Below are 19653 nucleotides of genomic sequence, written 5' to 3' on the forward strand. Positions count from 1 at the left end.
ATGTCTGTCTTAATGGATGTCTGTCTTTAAGGATGTCTGTCTTTATGGATGTCTGTCTTTAAGGATGTCTGTCTTTATGGATGTCTGTCTTTATGGATATCTGTTTTTATGAATGTCTGTCCTTATGAATGTCTGTCTTTAAGGATGTCTGTCTTTATGGATGTCTGTCTTTATGGATATCTGTTTTTATGAATGTCTGTCTTAATGGATGTCTTTCTTAATGGATTTCTGTCTTTATGAATGTCTGTCTTTATGGATGTCTGTCTTTATGGATGTCTGTCTTAATGAATGTCTGTCTTTATGAATATCTGTCTTTATAGATGTCTGTCTTAATGAATGTCTGTCTTTGAGGACGTCTGTCTTTAAGGATGTCTGTCTTAATGGATATCTGTCTTTATGAATGTCTGTCTTAATGGAAGTCTGTCTTTATAAATGTCTGTCTTTATGGATGTCTGTCTTTATGGATGTCTGTCTTAATGGATGTCTGTCTTAATGGATGTCTGTCTTAATGGATGTCTGTCTTAATGGATGGCTGTCTTTATGGATGTCTGTCTTTATGGATGTCTGTCTTTAAGGATGGCTGACTTTATGGATGGTTGTCTTTATGGATGTCTGTCTTTATGAATGTCTGTCTTTATGGATGTCTGTCTTTATTAATGTCTGTCTTTATGTATGTCTGTCTTTAAGGATGTCTGTCTTTATGGATGTCTGTTCTTATGGATGTCTGTCTTAATGGATGTCTGTCTTTATGTATGTCTGTCTTTAAGGATGTCTGTCTTTATGGATGTCTGTCTTTAAGGATGTCTGTCTTTATGGATGTCTGTCTTTATGGATGTCTGTCTTTATGGATATCTGTTTTTATGAATGTCTGTCCTTATGAATGTCTGTCTTTAAGGATGTCTGTCTTTATGGATGTCTGTCTTTATGGATATCTGTTTTTATGAATGTCTGTGTATCTGTTTGTATGTTCTTCCATCCGTTCGTCCTTCTGTCTGACTCTCTGTGTCTGTGTCTTTGTTTACTAACACTAATCTCCTTCTATTTTCCCTGCAGGACCAAAGCGGGTCGAGCACACAGACGCCAAACAACGACACAACGGAGTTTGACTATGACGATTTTGACCCCGAGGCCTTCGCTCTGGAAGCATACAAAATACGATTCTTCCTTTCCACTGTGAAGAGAGATCTGCGTTATCTCTTTGGCCACCAGTTGGAGGATATGCTCATCCAATGTTCTTACCATGATGCGAAATGCAGCGCTGATAAGTAAGATATAACCCTTATATAACCCTTGGTGTGTTTGTTATCGTGTGAAAAACACAAAAGATATTTAGGTATTGTATAATATGGTCTTGTCTGGTCTATTATGGTCTGGTATGGTCTGGTATGGTCTGGTCTGGTATGCTATGGTATGGTATAGTTTGGTACGGTATTGTTTGGTATGTTATGGTATGGTATGTTATGGTATGGTACGGTGCGGTATGGTATGGTATGATGACGAAAACTTTGTTTTCCTCATGTGCGCTTATCAAATCATCGCTTATCACATCGTCATAAAGACTTAGGTAGACCAGTCTGTACATTTCTCACTATGTTCGTTGCAGGAACTTCACTGAATTTGATAACCAAAAGTATGGCAACTGTTACACCTTCAACAAAGAAGTAACAGCCGACTCTGTCAGCAAATCTGGACCCGTTCACGGTAGGTACTCTTCAGTTCTTCTTCTTCTTCTTCTTCTTCTTCTTCTTCTGCGTTCATGGGCTGAAACTCCCATGGACTCCAGTGGTTTTTTTGCACGAGTGGGTTTTTACATGTATGGTCGTTTTTTATATTACCCCGCCGCATTTGGGGGAGGCATGCTGGGTATTTTTGTGTTTTTCTAACCCACCGAACTCTGACATGAATTACAGGATCTTTTACGTGCGCACTTGGTCTTGTGCTTGCGTTTACAAACGAAGTGGGATAAGGCACTAGCAGGTCTGCATTTAGGTTGACCTGTGAGATCGGAAAAATCTCCACCCTTAAGCCCACCAGACGCCACCGCCGGGATTCGGACACGCGACCTAGGAGGCCGGCGTCTTAACAACTAGGCCACTGCGGTCGTCACTCTTTGGTCCACTCCGCTGCAATTTTGTTGTGACAGCTTACCATTTTTTTTTTTTCTAATCTCAGTTGCATGCAGGTTTGCTACTACAATTATTTTTTGCCTTTTTTTTCCCGTGTTTGGCTTGGAGCAAACCTTCTTCATAGGTCTTTTCTTTTCTCAGTCAAATGTGTACATTTTTAGATCAACAAACTTTATCAGTAAACTAATATGTTTAAGTAAATAAATAAAGATAATCATAACATAAATTTATTCCTTATCATACATTTCTATCCGTAAATAACAGTCTCTAAATATTATTATTTCAAACACTCAATTTAAACTTACACTTGTTTTATACCAGTCCCCTGAGGGTTAAATCCCTTTGAAAAATAAATAATATTTCAAGGGGTGTCCCATATCTAAATTTACTTATACACATTTTTCCAATCAAGATTAAATGGGTAAGATACTTAAACATATCATGTGTCAAACCATTCTTATCTCGCACACAAATCAGCACATCTGTTGCTTGTAAAATAATTGCTATGTTATATCGATCGTAAAACAATGTTTCAACATGCTTCCACAAATGGTGAATTTTACTGCAATAGAAAAAGAAATGTTCAATATAATCAACTTGTTCAATACAATATGGACATTTATCATTATTTGTGAGTCTCATTTTTAAGAGAAGAATATTGTTTGGGTATATTTTGTGTAATATCTTCCACTGTAATTCTTTTAGTCTGGTTTCTGTTGTTGTCTCTTTTGCATTGAGCCAAACTTTTTCTTCAATATTAATACCAAGTTTGTTCAGCCAAAATCGAACACAGCAGGGTGGACTATATTTCATATCTGTCATAAAATTTCGAAAGTCTCTAGCTTTTAACATAACTTTATCATTAAAATACAATTTCGAAAATTCTTCAGTAACAGCATATACATAATCCGTATTGTTCTTTAAATAACGAGACAACGCCGAGTGAACAACAATGTACTGCAAGCCTTAATAGAGTTCTGGTGAAGTACCAATTAAGTTCTGTACATTTTGAAATGACAAAATGGAATTGTTTTCTAAAAGGTCATTGACATGTGTTATTCCTTTTTTTGCCCAGTTGTCAAAATAAATTACATTATTTTGATATTTTATATCGACATTATTCCATATGCATGCCATCTTCAGAGATGCAGTGTATTATGTTCCAACCAGACTCGCAGTACTTTGCTCCAGAAGGAGGACTGAAGACTATCTAACCCTTTAAACTTTTTAGGACCAATAATTGAATTAAAACAAGATAAATCTGTTCCAAAATTACGGAAATATAATCTAGGAATCCAAGTCCATGTTGATGACATCCGTGCATAACCCCAAGTTTCTTTGATGCTTGACCACCCCCAATCAGGCGCGTCCACAGGTGGCGGATAGCGGGGTGGCCTTCAGATATGGAGGTTAGCTGCGAGATAAGCCAGGCTTGCCAGGACGAATAAGCAGTCGCGGACCAAATGGCGATGCTTCCAGCAGGATGGGGCGGGGTAACAGGTGGCACTGTTACACCCAAGAAATACCCCAGGTGTCCAATAACGGGAGTACCATGCGATCAAAAGCCGCATTATAAGCTCTAGCCCTGGGGAAGGTCACCTCAGATAAACAAACCAGCCGGCCAGCTATGGCCAAATAGCCGGGTAGACTGGACTTGACAGCCCTGTAAAACCACCATTCTAGAAGAAGGACCACTCCGATATAAAAAAAAATATATAAAAAAAAATTAAAAACACGCTGAAGTCGGATGAGCTGGGGCATGTATGGCGCATAACGGCAGCTTAACGCATCAACGCTCAAATGACAGACGTTTGATGCTTGACATATTTCAAGGGGCCAATGGGGTCACGCTTAGATCAAAAAGTTCTATAATATCTTCTTATTTTCGACATTGATAGAGCTAGCAGAAAAATCGTTTCTATTTCCTATTATCTATGACGAAGGTGGGTCGTATAAGGATTTGCTCTTCTTGTCTACTAACATGAGCAGTCAGAAGAGTAAGAGTTGTTCAATTCCCTGGTGGCTTGCCATAACAGCCTTTCATACTTTATGGTTCACTCCCTTGATGCTTTGCCATAACAGTCTTTCATATTTTATGGTTCACTCCCTTGATGCTTTGCCATAACAGTCTTTCATACTTTATGGTTCACTCCCTTGATGAATTGCCATAACAGCCTTTTATACTTTATGGTTCACTCCCTTGATGCTTTGCCATAACAGTCTTTCATATTTTATGGTTCACTCCCTTGATGCTTTGCCATAACAGCCTTTCATATTTTATGGTTCACTCCCTTGATGCTTTGCCATAACAGTCTTTCATATTTTATGGTTCACTCCCTTGATGCTTTGCCATAACAGCCTTTCATAATTTTATGGTTCACTCCTTTGATGCTTTGCTATAACAGCCTTTCATACTTTATGATTCACTTCCTTGATGCTTTGCTATAACAGCCTTTCATACTTTATGGTTCATTCCCTTGATGCTTTGCTATAACAGCCTTTCATACTTTATGATTCACTCCCTTGATGCTTTGCCATGACAGCCTTTTATACTTTATGGTTCACTACCTTGATGCTTTGCTATAACAGCCTTTCATACGTTATGGTTCACTCCCTTGATGCTTTGCTATAACAGCCTTTCATACTTTATGGTTCACTCCCTTGATGCTTTGCTATAACAGCCTTTCATACTTTATGATTCACTCCCTTGATGCTTTGCTTTAACAGTCTTTCATACTTTATGATTCACTCCCTTGATGCTTTGCTCTAACAGCCTTTTATACTTTATGGTTCACTCCCTTGATGCTTTGCCATAACAGTCTTTCATACTTTATGGTTCACTCCCTTGATGCTTTGCCATAACAGTCTTTCATATTTTATGGTTCACTCCCTTGATGCTTTGCCATAACAGCCTTTCATACTTTATGGTTCACTCCCTTGATGCTTTGCTATAACAGCCTTTCATACTTTATGATTCACTCCCTTGATGCTTTGCTATAACAGCCTTTCATACTTTATGGTTCACTCCCTTGATGCTTTGCTATAACAGCCTTTCATACTTTATGGTTCACTCCCTTGATGCTTTGCTATAACAGCCTTTCATACTTTATGATTCACTCCCTTGATGCTTTGCCATAACAGCCTTTCATACTTTATGATTCACTCCCTTGATGCTTTGCTATAACAGCCTTTCATACTTTATGATTCACTCCCTTGATGCTTTGCTATAACAGCCTTTCATACTTTATGGTTCATTCCCTTGATGCTTTGCTATAACAGCCTTTCATACTTTATGATTCACTTCCTTGATGCTTTGCTATAACAGCCTTTCATACTTTATGGTTCATTCCTTTGATATGTTGCTATAACAGCCTTTCATACCCTTGATGCTATACTTTATGGTTCACTACCTTGATGCTTTGCTATAACAGCCTTTCATACTTTATGGTTCATTCCCTTGATGCTTTGCTATAACAGCCTTTCATACTTTATGATTCACTTCCTTGATGCTTTGCTATAACAGCCTTTCATACTTTATGGTTCATTCCCTTGATGCTTTGCTATAACAGCCTTTCATACTTTATGGTTCATTCCCTTGATGTTTTGCCATAACAGCCTTTCATACTTTATGGTTCACTCCTTTGATATGTTGCTATAACAGCCTTTCATTCCCTTGATGCTTTGCTATAACAGCCTTTCATACTTTATGATTCACTCCCTTGATGCTTTGCTATAACAGCCTTTCATACTTTATGGTTCACTCCTTTAATGCTTTGCTATAACAGCTTACCGTACTCTTTCCAAATCAAACAACCCCTCGTGTGCGTATGCTCGGATAGCAGTAGAACCGATCGAACGGTTCTCAGCAAGGCTTTGCTCTTTCTACACATTGAAAATTAAGCTACAGTTGGTATGATTAATCCCGCCTCTTGTTGTTTTTGCTGTTGTTGTTGGTGGTGGTGGGTGTTAACTTTGACAGACAAACACATTTATACAGCACAGGCTCGAAGTTTACAGTCCTCACATCTTTACTTTCGAAGACGACAGACCGAGCTAGTTGCTGCCGAGGGGAGGGGTGGATCTTCATTTTTTAGGTGGGGGCAAAGTTGTTGGGATATTCTTCTTCTTGGCGTTCGCTGGTGCTACACATTCAGTCCGGCTCGGGAGATGAAGGTCGTCGTCTTCTCCAGCTCCAGTCGACTGCCACGGAGCTTGGTTGTTGGGATGAGGTGTTAGGTTGAACTTCGATGCTGTATGAATACTGAAACCTATCCCCCCCAAAAAAATATACACTCTCGTGCTGCAAAATTCCCCTAAAGTTGGACCAATCCATCTCGTCTTCAGGTGTGAAGCTTCTTCTCAATGCGGAAACGGACGAGTATTCCCAGATTACGGACGCTGTGGGTTTCAAGTTGGTCATTCACCCGCCGGACCAAATGCCGTTCCCTGAGGATGAAGGGGTCTTGGTCAGCCCTGGCTTCAGCACCAGCATTGCCGTCAGCAAGGTTAGTGTGACATGACGTCAACTATCACGGTGACGTCATCAGGAGGATTAATAAAGCATGGATGTCTCTGTGACGTCATCGAGACTACTATGAAATGTGTCATTGACGCCAACAATCATGATGACATCATCAGGGGGTAATAAAGCATATATGTCCCTTTGACGTCATCGAGATTAATGTGTGCTGTGTCATTCACGCCAATAATCACGATAACGTCATCAGGGGTAATAAAGCATAGATGTCTCTGTGACGTCATCGAGACTAATGTGTGCTGTGTCATTGACACAATGGGGATACTTTTTGGCTAACAGCAAACACAAGGGGAAAGTGAGGACACAAAGGCAGGGACTAACGCCAGGGGTTAGCATTTCTGTGGTGATTAGAATTGCTGTTCAGGTGAATCAAGTTGGTGGGGTGGGGGGATGGGCGATGGCGTGAGGCGTGGGGAGGCGGCAAGCAGGGTAGGGTTAACGTTGGGGGTGGAAGGCGATTGAAACAAGGGAAAAAGAAAGGGGAAACAGAAAGGGTTCCTTATTTGATCATTCCACTAACTCCTCATCATGTAGGGGTGTTCCTCCGGACAAGATTTTTAACTTTGTAAAGGAGAACAAGATTTTTAACTTTTTAAAGGAGATCAAGATTTTTTAACTTTTTAAAGGAGATCAAGATTTTTAACTTTTTAAAGGAGATCAAGATTTTTTTAACTTTTTAAAGGAGATCAAGATATTTTAACTTTTTAAAGAAAATCAAGATTTGTAACTTTTTAAAGGAGATCAAGATTTTTTAAATTTGTTTAAAGGAGATCAAGATTTTTTTAACTTTTTAAAGGAGATCAAGATTTTTAACACGATTTGAAGTTGAAATTTATGAAGCTTTAGAACCTTCTTATTACAGTGATAGACCTAATTGTGAATAAAGAATCAAACAAGTCGCGTAAGGCGAAAATACAACATTTAGTCAAGCTGTCGAACTCACAGAATGAAACTGAACGCAATGCAATTTTTCAGCAAGACCGTATACTCGTAGAATCATCAGTCCACCGCTCAGGGCACAGGCAGTGAAATTGACAAGAAGAGCGGGGTAGTAGTTGCGCTGAGAAGGATAGCACGCTTTTCTGTACCTCTCTTCGTTTTAACTTTCTGAGCGTGTTTTTAATCCAAACATATCATATCTATATGTTTTTTGAATCAGGAACCGACAAGGAATAAGATGAAAGTGTTTTTAAATTGATTTCAAAAATTTAATTTTGATCATAATTTTTATATTTATAATTTTCAGAGCTTGTTTTTAATCCAAATATAACATATTTATATGTTTTTGGAATCAGAAAATGATGAAAAATAAGATGAACGTAAATTTGGATCGTTTTATAAAAAAATTTTTTTTTTACAATTTTCAGATTTTTAATGACCAAAGTCATTAATTAATTTTTAAGCCACCAAGCTGAAATGCAATACCGAAGTCCGGCCTTTGTCGAAGATTGCTTGGCCAAAATGTCAATCAATTTGATTGAAAAATGAGGGTGTGACAGTGCCGCCTCAACTTTTACAAAAAGCCGGATATGACGTCATCAAAGGTATTTATCGAAAAAAACATCCGGGGATATCATTCCCAGGAACTCTCATGTAAAATTTCATAAAGATCGGTCCAGTAGTTTGGTCTGAATCGCTCTACACACACACACACACACACGCACATACTGGTGTGAGCCACGTTATCCGGTCAGTGAGTTTGCACAATCATTAAGATGCCGGGAAAAATGAGCAGAGTTTACAGGCCGATTCTGTCCAGATTTGAGATGAAACTTTATTTTGTAATTCTAAATGAAGTTGGAAAGAAATCATTCGCCTATTTTGAAACTTTAGCTAAGCTGACATTTTACATGAATAGAGATGCCATGTAGTGTATGTTGACATTTACTATCATAAAGTGGTCAAAAGGCAGCTTAACGGTGCTACTACAAACACACACACACACACACACACACACTTTCGTATATTATAAACATAAATCATCCAAATTAAATATACCGGCCTCTTTCGGTCACATCGCTGCTCTTGCCGCTGCTCTCTCCAAACTACGGCGTCCATTTTCAGTGTCAACTGAACGGGGACACCCCGAAGCGTCCCGGTACCAAAGCGTCCCGGTACCGAAGCGTCCCGGTACCAAAGCGTCCCGGTACCGAAGCGTCCCGGTACCAAAGCGTCCCGGTACCGAAGCGTCCCGGTACCAAAGCGTCCCGGTACCGAAGCGTCCCGGTACCAAAGCGTCCCGGTACCGAAGCGTCCCACTATAACGCGTCACAGGACTTAGACTTTTTTTTTTTTAAACCTTGACCAAGGGCGGATCAATTCAGGGAGGGGGGGGGGGTGTTACAAAATTACTGCGAAGATACAAGTTGACGGCGCCGAAGGCGCCTAAGTTTCTATGGGGGTCCGGGGGCATGCCCCCCCCCCCCCCCCCGGAATTTTTTTTATCCAAAGAAGCAAAATAGAGCTATCTGGTGCATCCTGAGCCAATAAATTACCTCTTTTATTGGGGGGTGGGGGTGGGCGGGTTACGTAACCCGTGTAACCCCCCCCCCCAGATCCGCCCTTGTTGACCTTGATTTGACCTTGACTTGACTAACCATATTTATATATTTTTAATTTAATCTTGACCTTGATTTGACCTTGACTTCACTGATTTTTTTAATTTTGCACAGACCTTGATTTGCTTTCGGTAAAAAAAAATCACTTTTTGTCCAACTTTTCCCCAACTTTACTTTAGATCTGTACTCACAACACACCAATTTGGAAATACTGTACCCGTGTGGACAAGTTCGGGGAAAAAGTCCGTAGGCTTCCGTTCACAAGAGGGATATGTCTGTTATCACACACGCTTTCTGGCTTCACTAGGCGTGAGCGTCGGAAAAAGTCTTTTCAGTTCTGCCTCCGACTTTTAAATTGTATCATTTGGGTTAATTTGGGTTTGTTTGGGTTCATTTGGGTAATAAAAAACGCTCGCGCTGGACCCGAGTACTCTTCAGACTGGCTCGCTCCCCCAGTATGAAAGTTTTTGTCTTGTGCACGTTTAAGACCAAGTGATTGCTCTGTGTGAATTACAGGCATTCCCTTTGCTTTATAAATACATTGGCATGCGAGCCGAGGATGTGCGTGGTGACTGGTACCGGGACGCTTCGGCACCGGGACGCTTCGTTACCGGGACGCTTCGTGCCCTACTGCGCGGGAGCGTCCCGAAGCGTCCCGGTACCAAAGCGTCCCGGTACCCCTGTGACGCGTTATAGTAGGACGCTTCGGTACCGGGACGCTTCGGCACCGGGACGCTTCGGTACCGGGACGCTTCGGCACCGGGACGCTTCGGTACCGGGACGCTTCGGTACCGGGACGCTTCGTGATGTACCCAACTGAACTTGTGGCGCGCCGAACTTGTGTGACCTTGTGTGAGGAATTTTACCGCGTAAGCGCGGTCACGTGTTACGCAAGAGGTGTGTAAAAAACATGCATCCGTGATATTTTACCTCCATTTTCCTGCCTGACGTAAAACGAAACGAAACTTAATTTAGGGGTATTTATTGACCGTTTTAGACGGCTTTTGACAATATTTTCCTATGCTGCCGGCAGGATATACCGACCCGGCATCCTTATGAGGGTGTGTAAACTTGCAAAAGGCAGCTTAACGGGGCTCACACAAACACACACGCACACACACACACACACACACACACACACACACACACACACACACACACACACACACAGACACACATACACCACGACCCTCGTCTCGATTCCCCCTGTATGTTAAAACATTTAGTCAAAACCGTTGACTAAATGTAAAAACAAGAAAGGTAGGTTGTTAGAACGTTTATTATTGATAAAACAATACATTCACAATTTTTTTTTTTTTACATTTAGTCAAGTTTTGTCTAATTGTTTTAACATAGAGGGGGAATCGAAACGAGGGTCGTGGTGTATGTGTATGTGTGTGTGTGTGTGTGTGTGTGTGTGTGTGTGCGTGCGTGCGTGTAGAGCGATTCAGACCAAACTACTGGACCGATCTTTATGAAATTTTACATGAGAGTTCCTGGGATTGATATCCCCGAATGGTTTTTTCGTTTTTTCGATAAACGTCTTTGATGACGTCATATCTGGCTTTTCGTGAAAGTTGAGGCGGTGCTGTCACGCTCTCATTTTTCAACCAAATTGGTTGAAATTTTGGTCAAGTAGTCTTCGACGAAGCCCGGACTTCGGTATTGCATTTCAGCTTGGTGGCTTAAAAATTAATTAATGACTTTGGTCATTAAAAATCTGAAAATTAAAAAAAAAAAAAAAAAAATTTATAAAACGATCCAAATTTACGTTTATCTTATCCTCCATCATTTTCTGATTCCAAAAACATATAAATATGATATGTTTGGATTAAAAACACGCTCAGAAAGTTAAAACGAAAAGATGTATAGAAAAGCGTGCTATCCTTCTTAGCGCAACTACTACCCCGCTCTTCTTGTCAATTTCACTGCCTTTGCCATGAGCGGTGGACTGACGATGCTACGAGTATACGGTCTTGCTGAAAAATGGCATTGCGTTCAGTTTCATTCTGTGAGTTCGACAGCTACTTGACTAAATATTGTATTTTCGCCTTACGCGACTTGTTTCTAATTGTGAATAGTTTTAAGCATGGAGCTGAGGAAAGAAACAAACTGGCATCGATCTCGAAAAGCAATATCAGCTGAAGAGACCTTAACAAATAATAACCAACCAACCAACCAACCTCATATCATTATGTGTGATTGTGTGATTGGTCAAGCTGGACATAAAGCGTACTGAGGCCCCGTACGGTCGATGTGTCAACTACGGGAAGAATGACCACCTGCACCTCAACATGTATGCTGATCTCTTTGACGTAGGTTATTCGGACAAGGTTGGTTCTTCTCGCATTTCACATTTTCTGTGTGTCTGTCTGTGTGTCTGTCGGTGTGTCTGTCTGTGTGTCTCTCTGTGTGTCTGGGTGTCTTCCTGTCTGTCTGTCTGTCTGTCCGTCTGTCTATGTTGCTGGCTGGTTGGCTGACTCCCATCCTGAACTCAGGTCAAAATGAGTTCGGCTCATTCTCTCCCTGACCCCTACAGTCCTACGCGAATCTATCAAAACAAAAATACAGAGTTATCTCCCATATGGTTTTCGCGAGCACTCATCTAAATTGGAGATCAGTGTTCGCGAGACGAAAATGATTGCAGATTGGCCGACTTCGACAGTGATCTCCGTTCTGTTCTTCACAGTTATGATAAAGACATCGTTCTAAGGTCAAAACAAGTCAAAATTTTGGGACTGCTGCCGGAAGGAGACCGTAATATATGGTTTCATCACTGTCAACTGGTTACAGAAAAAATCGTCTGCTCCAGTGAGCGCCGAAACCAAACGGTTGATTATCACGTGACACTTTTGCCATATTTAGAGTTGTTTGCACAGTTTGAAACTGTCTTACATATCAATTCCTTTGTAATTTAAAAATTACAAAACACCATGAAAAATCATTATCGACGATCGCGAATCTGCTTATATCAATAATACATTACAAAAAGCTCTAAATATGTTAAAAAAAATCGGTTTCCTTGCCAGACAAGGAAACTCAAGGCATCCTGTCAGGGAGAGAATGAGCCGAATTCATTTTGACCTGAGGTCAGGATGGGCTGACTCCTTGCTGTCTGTCTCTTACGCGGTACGATACTACGTTTCTGCTTCTGTGTTGATGTGTCCACGTGAGTGTGTGTCTTTTAGTGTGTGTGTGTGTGTATGTATGTGTCTTTTAGTGTGTGTGTGTGTGTGTGTGTGTGTGTGTGTGTGTGTGTGTGTGTGTGTGTGTGTGTGTGTGTGTGTGTGTGTGTGTGCGTGTGTGTGTGCGTGTGTGTGTTTCTGCCTGTTTGTCTGTTTCAGTGACTATCTATGTTCGTTTGTGGGCTCTGACTGTCTGCCTCTGTATCTCCCCATGTCATTTCTCTTAGTCATTTTCTGACGGAATTGCGGAAATCGCGGAATCGGCAAAAGGTTTGCCGATTTCGCGTAATCGGCAAAACGCTGCCCATTTCGGGAAATCGGCAGCGTTTGGCCGAAAACGTGCAAGGCTCTAAAACTTTCCAATTTCGCGAAATCGGCAGTCAACTTTGGGTTTTAAAATTCTCAAATGCATACATGCGTGTGTGTTGTCCACCTTAGGTTCCTTTTTGAGACGAAGCAAACAATTTAAGTACTTTCTGAGTTTCAAACTATGCAAACTGGTGAAGCTGTGTTCACCCAAGGCAAACCTGGTAGCTCAGTTGATAGGGCACGTGATCCTTGGCTTACATGTTAGAACCGAGGCCGCGACAGGCGCTGTTCAACTTTACCAGTTTATGTACAACAAAAACATGGTATCCTTGTCCCTCCCACGTGTCACCGCCATGGCACGTAACAGACCTCAGTCATTCTACCATGAGTATGACGGCTTACTAGTGCCAAAACCTGGGGTTACCCATTATCACGTGATAATTACTAATTTAGTAATTAACGCTGTCAGTTACTGTTTTCACTCGTTAGTTACTAATAGGAAAATAAGTAATTAACACCTGAAAATGGTAATTATCAAGGGAAAATTACTAATTTTCCCTTGATAATTACAATTATGAGGTTTTGGCACTAGTAAGCCGTCATAGATAAGCGCAGGCTGAATACAGAATACAGTATTTATTGAGCCAAGTGACATTAAAAAACATTTAAAGCACAAGGAATTTCGCGTTGTGTTGGTAAAATCACGCACATGCACACACACACCCACACACACACACACACACACACGCCCACACATACACTGACATACACACCAACACACACACGCCCACACTACAGCAGTCACGATCACACCATCACACGCAGGGCAGACATGAGGTAAAACAAATGACAATCATCTGTTAAAAGAAAATGTACAAAGAGTGGTCTAAGATGCTGGTGGAAGGGTCTACACAGAATACAATTTTATAATCTAATGCATAGTTAGAACTAGCCCATCCCCTCCACCCACCCACTCATGAATAACTAAAATAATGCAGCTAATGCATGCTGGTAACTCTTAAACACGAAAATCTTGTTGTAGCTAGCCTTCCATTGGAAGGAAGCGATCCGAATTTGCAAGGAATGGGATAATAACGTTAGGAAATGACAATGAAATGGATGGAAACATGAGTTACACTTTACTACACCAGTGTACATGGCATTCATTGTACTAGCTTTGACAGGCTTCATAGTGGTTAGAGCACCTACAGGGGCGGACGAGGGGGGGGCACAGGGGGCACGTGCCCCCCCCCCCCGAAAAAAAAGAAAAAAAAAAGGAAGAAGAAAAAAAAAAGATTTTTCTATGCTGATTTTATGACCATTTCTAAGTTCAAATGGCACCAGATGGCACCATTTTGCTTCTTTGGTCAAATTTTTTTTCCGGGGGGGCATGCCCCCGGACCCCCCTAGCAAATTCGGGCGCTTCGCGCCCATCACATTCACTTTCGATTCAAAGTGCCCCCCCCCCCCCCTTACAAAGCAACTGATCCGCCCCTGACCTACCTCTCACGCCGGAGGTCCTGGGTTCAATCCCCATCCGGGGCGAGTACAACCACTCGATTTTTTCCCGAGCGCTCTCCAGAGCTCATATGTCCCAGAGAGAACAAACCGCGGGGTCTGATTCGTTGAAATCACACTAAATCTCAATGTCAACCAATCCAACGTCGCGGCTGGCTCCCACCCGGTTGGTAACTTTCTTGTGCCCCTCGGCCCAGTCCATCCAGCTAAAAGAAAAAGGGGTACCTGACCCTATTTATAATGCTGCGTCGCTCACAAGAAATAACGGTTTTAGGTGTGACGAAAGAAAGAACAGAGTACGGTGATAAATACAAGACTTATTTTACAACCATTTGAAAAATACATACATCCCCCGTGGCTGCCCGCATAACGAACTCGTTTTTCTCGTGTTTTGAACTTGCCAGTGTTACAGCACAGAGCAGAGTCCGTCCCGCACTTTGCTTTGTGTACATCACGTGGCCACCCAAACACCCGCACAACGCAACATTTTCACGAGAAAAACACGTTTATGTGTTTGCTTTGTCTGTATTATTACACATTTCTATTTACATTTATCACTGACACACCTAATTGTATACTTTAGTTTGCAAGTGAATCGTTATCATACAAAATAACATTATCACGAGACGAACAGAGATCTCAGAGATCGTCTGCTTCTCAACTGTTTTGCGCAAACCGTATAAAATCTATTTTTGCGGAAACCTCCCGAAGAAATGCAATCTCAGCGGCTTCCACCTGCAACATAGTCGTACTTATTTGGAATGTGACGTCCTGTTCTTCGTCAGTCAGACCTATCTCGAAAACTAAGCGTCGCACAGAACCAGCGCCCTTCCATTAATAGTGGTTAGAGCACCTACCTCTCACGCCGGAGGTCGTGGGTTCAATCCCCACCCGGGGCGAGTACAACCACCCGATTTTTTCCGAGCGCTCTCCAGAGCTCGTATGGAGAGAACCACCCGCGGGGTCTGATTCTTTGAAATCACACTAAATCTCAATGTCAACCAATCCAACGTCGCGGCTGGCTCCCACCCGGTTGGTAACTTTCTTGTGCACCTCGGCCCAGTCCATCCAGCTAAAAGAAAAAGGGGTACCTGACCCTATTTAGGGCAGCGGAAGGCAAAGACAGCGAGGGAGAGGAGTGGGCACCGCCCTCATAAAGCTGGCCCGAGAGTAGTAGAGATCTCTTACATCTCGTTCCCCTACCACCAACAATGGTTATGGACTAGGCTACCTCTACCTTTTTACATTAATTTTAGTCAAGTTTTGACTAAATGTTTTAACATAGAGGGGGAATCGAGACGAGGGTCGTGGTGTATGTGTGTGTGTGTGTGTGTGTGTGTGTATGTGTGTGTGTGTGTCTGTCTGTCTGTGCGTGTGTGTGTGTAGAGCGATTCAGAGTAAACTACTGGACCGATCTTTTTGAAATTTTACATGAGAATTCCTGGGTATGATATCCCCAGACGATTTTTTCATTTTGTAAAAAATTTCTTTGATGACGTCATATCCGGCTTTTCGTGAAAGTTGAGGCGGCACTGTCACGCCCTCATTTTTCAACCAAATTGGTTGAAATTTTGGTCAAGTAATGTTTGACAAAGCCCGGACTTCGGTATTGCATTTCAGCTTGGTGGCTTAAAAATTAATTAATGACTTTGGTCATTAAAAATCTGAAAATTGTAAAAAAAAAAATATTTATAAAACGATCCAAATTTACGTTCATCTTATTCTCCCTCATTTGCTGATTCCAAAAACATATAAACATGTTATATTTGGATTAAAAACAAGCTCTGAAAATTAAATATATAAAAATTATTATCAAAATTAAATTTTCGAAATCAATTTAAAAACACTTTCATCTTATTTCTTGTCGGTTCCTGATTCCAAAAACATATAAGCCTAGAAATGATATGTTTGGATTAAAAACACGCTCAGAAAGTTAAAACGAAGAGAGGTACAGAAAAGCGTGCTATCCTTCTCAGCGCAACTAGGCCTACTCCCCCGCTCTTCTTATTAATTTCACTGCCTTTGCCGTGAGCGGTGGACTGACGATGCTACGAGTATACGGTCTTGCTGCGTTGCATTGCGTTCAGTTTCATTCTGTGAGTTCGACAGCTACTGGACTAAATGTTGTATTTTCGCCTTACGCGACTTGTTTTCATATTTAGTCAAGTTTTGACTAAATATTTTAACATCGAGGGGGAATCGAAACGAGGGTCATGGTGTATATGTGTGTATGTGTGTGTGTGTGTGTGTGTGTGTGTGTGTGTGTGTGTGTGTGTGTGTGTGTGTGTGTGTGTGTGTGTGTGTAGAGCGATTCAGACCAAACTACTGGACCGATCTTTATGAAATTTTACATGAGAGTTCCTGGGAATGATATCCCCGGATATTTTTTTCTTTTTTTCGATAAATACCTTTGATGACGTCATATCCGGCTTTTTGTAAAAGTTGAGGCGGCACTGTCACACCCTCATTTTTCAATCAAATTGATTGACATTTTGGCCAAGCAATCTTCGACAAAGGCCGGACTTCGGTATTGCATTTCAGCTTGGTGGCTTAAAAATTAATTAATGACTTTGGTCATTAAAAATCTGAAAATTGTAAAAAAAATAAATAAATCATAAAACGATCCAAATTTACGTTCATCTTATTCTTCATCATTTTCTGATTCCAAAAACATATAAATATGTTATATTCGGATTAAAAACAAGCTCTGAAAATTAAATATATAAAAATTATTATCAAAATTAAATTGTCGAAAAACACTTTCATCTTATTCCTTGTCGGTTCCTGATTCCAAAAACATATAGATATGATATGTTTGGATTAAAAACACGCTCAGAAAGTTAAAACAAAGAGAGGTACAGAAAAGCGTGCTATCCGCCTTCTCAGCGCAACTACTAAACCGCTCTTCTTGTCAATTTCACTGCCATTGACATGAGCATGAGCGGTGGACTGACGATGCTACGAGTATACGGTCTTGCTGAAAAATTGCATTGCCTTCAGTTTCATTCTGTGAGTTCGACAGCTTGTATGTTGTATTTTCGCCTTACGCGACTTGTTTCTTTCTTTGTTTTTACCTTTGACAGGCTTGCCACAGGACTTGCTTCCAGAGAGCCATGGTCGACGATTGCGAATGTTGCCACAGAGATTTCCCTTGTTACATCACGACGGTTAATGACGAGCAGTTGGATGTCAACTTCTGCAACTACACTGACCCCGTCGCAGGTACTATTTGTCTTTTAAAGCGATCTCAACACATTCAGTAAATGTGTTGGTCGTTTTAGAAGAGAATGAAACTGAAAACACTGCATTTTTTTCGTAGAAAAATTGTTAGTCTACCAAGAAATCGTTCCGTCGAGACAACGGCTGGTTTTGATCAAATCACGAACAATTGACCAAAAATCTATGAAACGTGTATTTGTTGATGTTGTTTTTTAAGCACATTTTCAATTCAAATACAATACATGTATACAACGTTTTGTTATCCAGAAAATAAGAAAGAATACAATCCAACTACTTTTAGTTTGTGAGTGCAATATCCATTTCAAGCAGAACATTGATGCGAAAAATAAGATCCTTAATTTGAAAGCATCCGAACTGGAATGCAATCCGATGGTCGTGCCTTGGTCAAAGATTATTATGGAAAGCCGTTTGGCTCATAACTATTACACGTGTAATAAATAATTCATACACGTGTAATAAATAATGTATACGCGTGTATTTATTTCTTACACGTGTATAAATAATTTACTGCACGTGTAATTTATCTTTTTTCGTATGCTATGGAAACGCCGTTTGGCTCATAACCATTACACATGCAATAAATAATTTATACACGTGTATTTAATCATTTCTTACACGTGCATGAAATATTTATTACACGTGTATGTAATCATTTCTTACACGTGTATTAATCATATCTTACACGTACATTAATCATTTATTACACGTGTATTAATCATTTATTACACGTGCATTAACCATTTATTGCACATGTATTAATCATTTATTACACGTGTATTAATTATTTATTACACGTGTATTTAATCATTTCTTACACGTGCATGAAATATTTATCACACGTGTATTTAATCATTTCTTACACGTGCATGAAATATTTATTACACGTGTATTTAATTATTTGTTACACGTGTATGAATTATTTATTACACGTGTTTATACAACTCCTGTAATGCAACCGAGGAGTGGATTAAATCTACAGGGTGACACAAAAAAAACAGAGCCCACCAAAAGTTTAATATTTTCTGAAATAATCAGCCGATTCTTTTATTTTTTCAGGTGAGCCAAGCTGAAATGATGTTCTAACAGCCCACCAAGTTTGAGCTTCAAGATGTCATGGACAACGGAGCATAAGACATTTATAGTCGAGGCCTATTTTCGGTCGAATTCTATCCAGACTGGTCAGCCGCAGATGTGGGATCGCTCTTACAGCTGCTGTTATTGCTGCCTTAAGATCAGGGATGGTCTGGGGGTTGTTGCCATATACCCTGTCCTTGAGGTACCCCCACAGATAAAAATCTGGGGGGTTCAAGTCCGGTGAATAGGGGGACCACTCTGGGTCACATCTGCGGCTGACCAGTCTGGATAGAATTCGACCGAAAATAGGCCTCGACTATAAATGTCTTATGCTCCGTTGTCCATGACATCTTGAAGCTCAAACTTGGTGGGCTGTTAGAACATCATTTCAGCTTGGCTCACCTGAAAAAATAAAAGAATCGGCTGATTATTTCAGAAAATATTAAACTTTTGGTGGGATAGATCTGTTTTTTTTGTGTCACCCTGTATTTGATTATTTTTAGACAAGTGAGAAATTAGAACGAACACCCAAAAATCACACGTGGATTATTCGAAGTTTGAATAAAGAGGGCTAAAAAATAATCAATACTAGAATTTATTTTTAGAACATGACATCATTTGAAACCTAGACGATTGGACCCTGTTGCGGAAGAATACAACGTTGACTCAAACAGTAACAACAATGGCTGCTGCGAGCGACAGGTTTGATCTGAATTTCGATTTCAATGATTGGGATTTCACCGAATTAACTCCAGTGGAATCAAGGGACATTTTTAATGACCCGGCTGCTGCACAAGCACCAAAAAAACGGCGATTCAGCGCGGTATCTGACAGTGTTGTCACCAAACTGCTGAAGGACAGAGAAAACAAAAACACGATGAAAAAACCCGATTCGGATGTGCGCCTTCTTCGGAAGTTTATTAATGAACAATATCCAGACTTTCAAAACACCGATCTGAGCGACATTGACCACGACGGCCTATGTGACATGCTGTGCAAATTTCTTACAGTTGCTAAACGAGAGGATGGGAGCGACTATGAGCCGTCCACCATTCGTGGCATTGTTGCTTCAATCGATAGGCACTTGAGTTCGAAGGGGAGAAGGA

The 19653-nt window shown here is 40.7% G+C and overlaps 1 protein-coding gene across 1 annotated transcript; it reads left to right on the plus strand.

Annotated features, from left to right (window-relative positions):
• Positions 1–528: 528 nt before the first annotated feature.
• LOC138956556 (degenerin unc-8-like) lies at positions 529–18826 on the plus strand. Its single transcript, XM_070327888.1, has 7 exons — positions 529–546; positions 1054–1265; positions 1604–1701; positions 6471–6631; positions 11441–11554; positions 17317–17455; positions 18762–18826. Exons 1-7 carry the CDS (start codon positions 529–531, stop codon positions 18824–18826), a joined length of 807 nt encoding a protein of 268 aa, XP_070183989.1.
• The last annotated feature ends 827 nt before the right edge of the window (positions 18827–19653 follow it).

This window comes from Littorina saxatilis, unplaced genomic scaffold (genome assembly GCF_037325665.1).
Source record: "Littorina saxatilis isolate snail1 unplaced genomic scaffold, US_GU_Lsax_2.0 scaffold_980, whole genome shotgun sequence".
In the NCBI taxonomy this organism is placed as follows: domain Eukaryota; kingdom Metazoa; phylum Mollusca; class Gastropoda; order Littorinimorpha; family Littorinidae; genus Littorina; species Littorina saxatilis.

Bases quoted from the DNA above. Each gene is read 5' to 3' on its own strand.
- LOC138956556 (XM_070327888.1), top strand. The intron at 6,632-11,440 runs GTTAGTGTGACA...TGATTGGTCAAG, and splicing joins CCAGCATTGCCGTCAGCAAG to CTGGACATAAAGCGTACTGA. The intron at 17,456-18,761 runs GTACTATTTGTC...GTACCCCCACAG, and splicing joins CTACACTGACCCCGTCGCAG to ATAAAAATCTGGGGGGTTCA.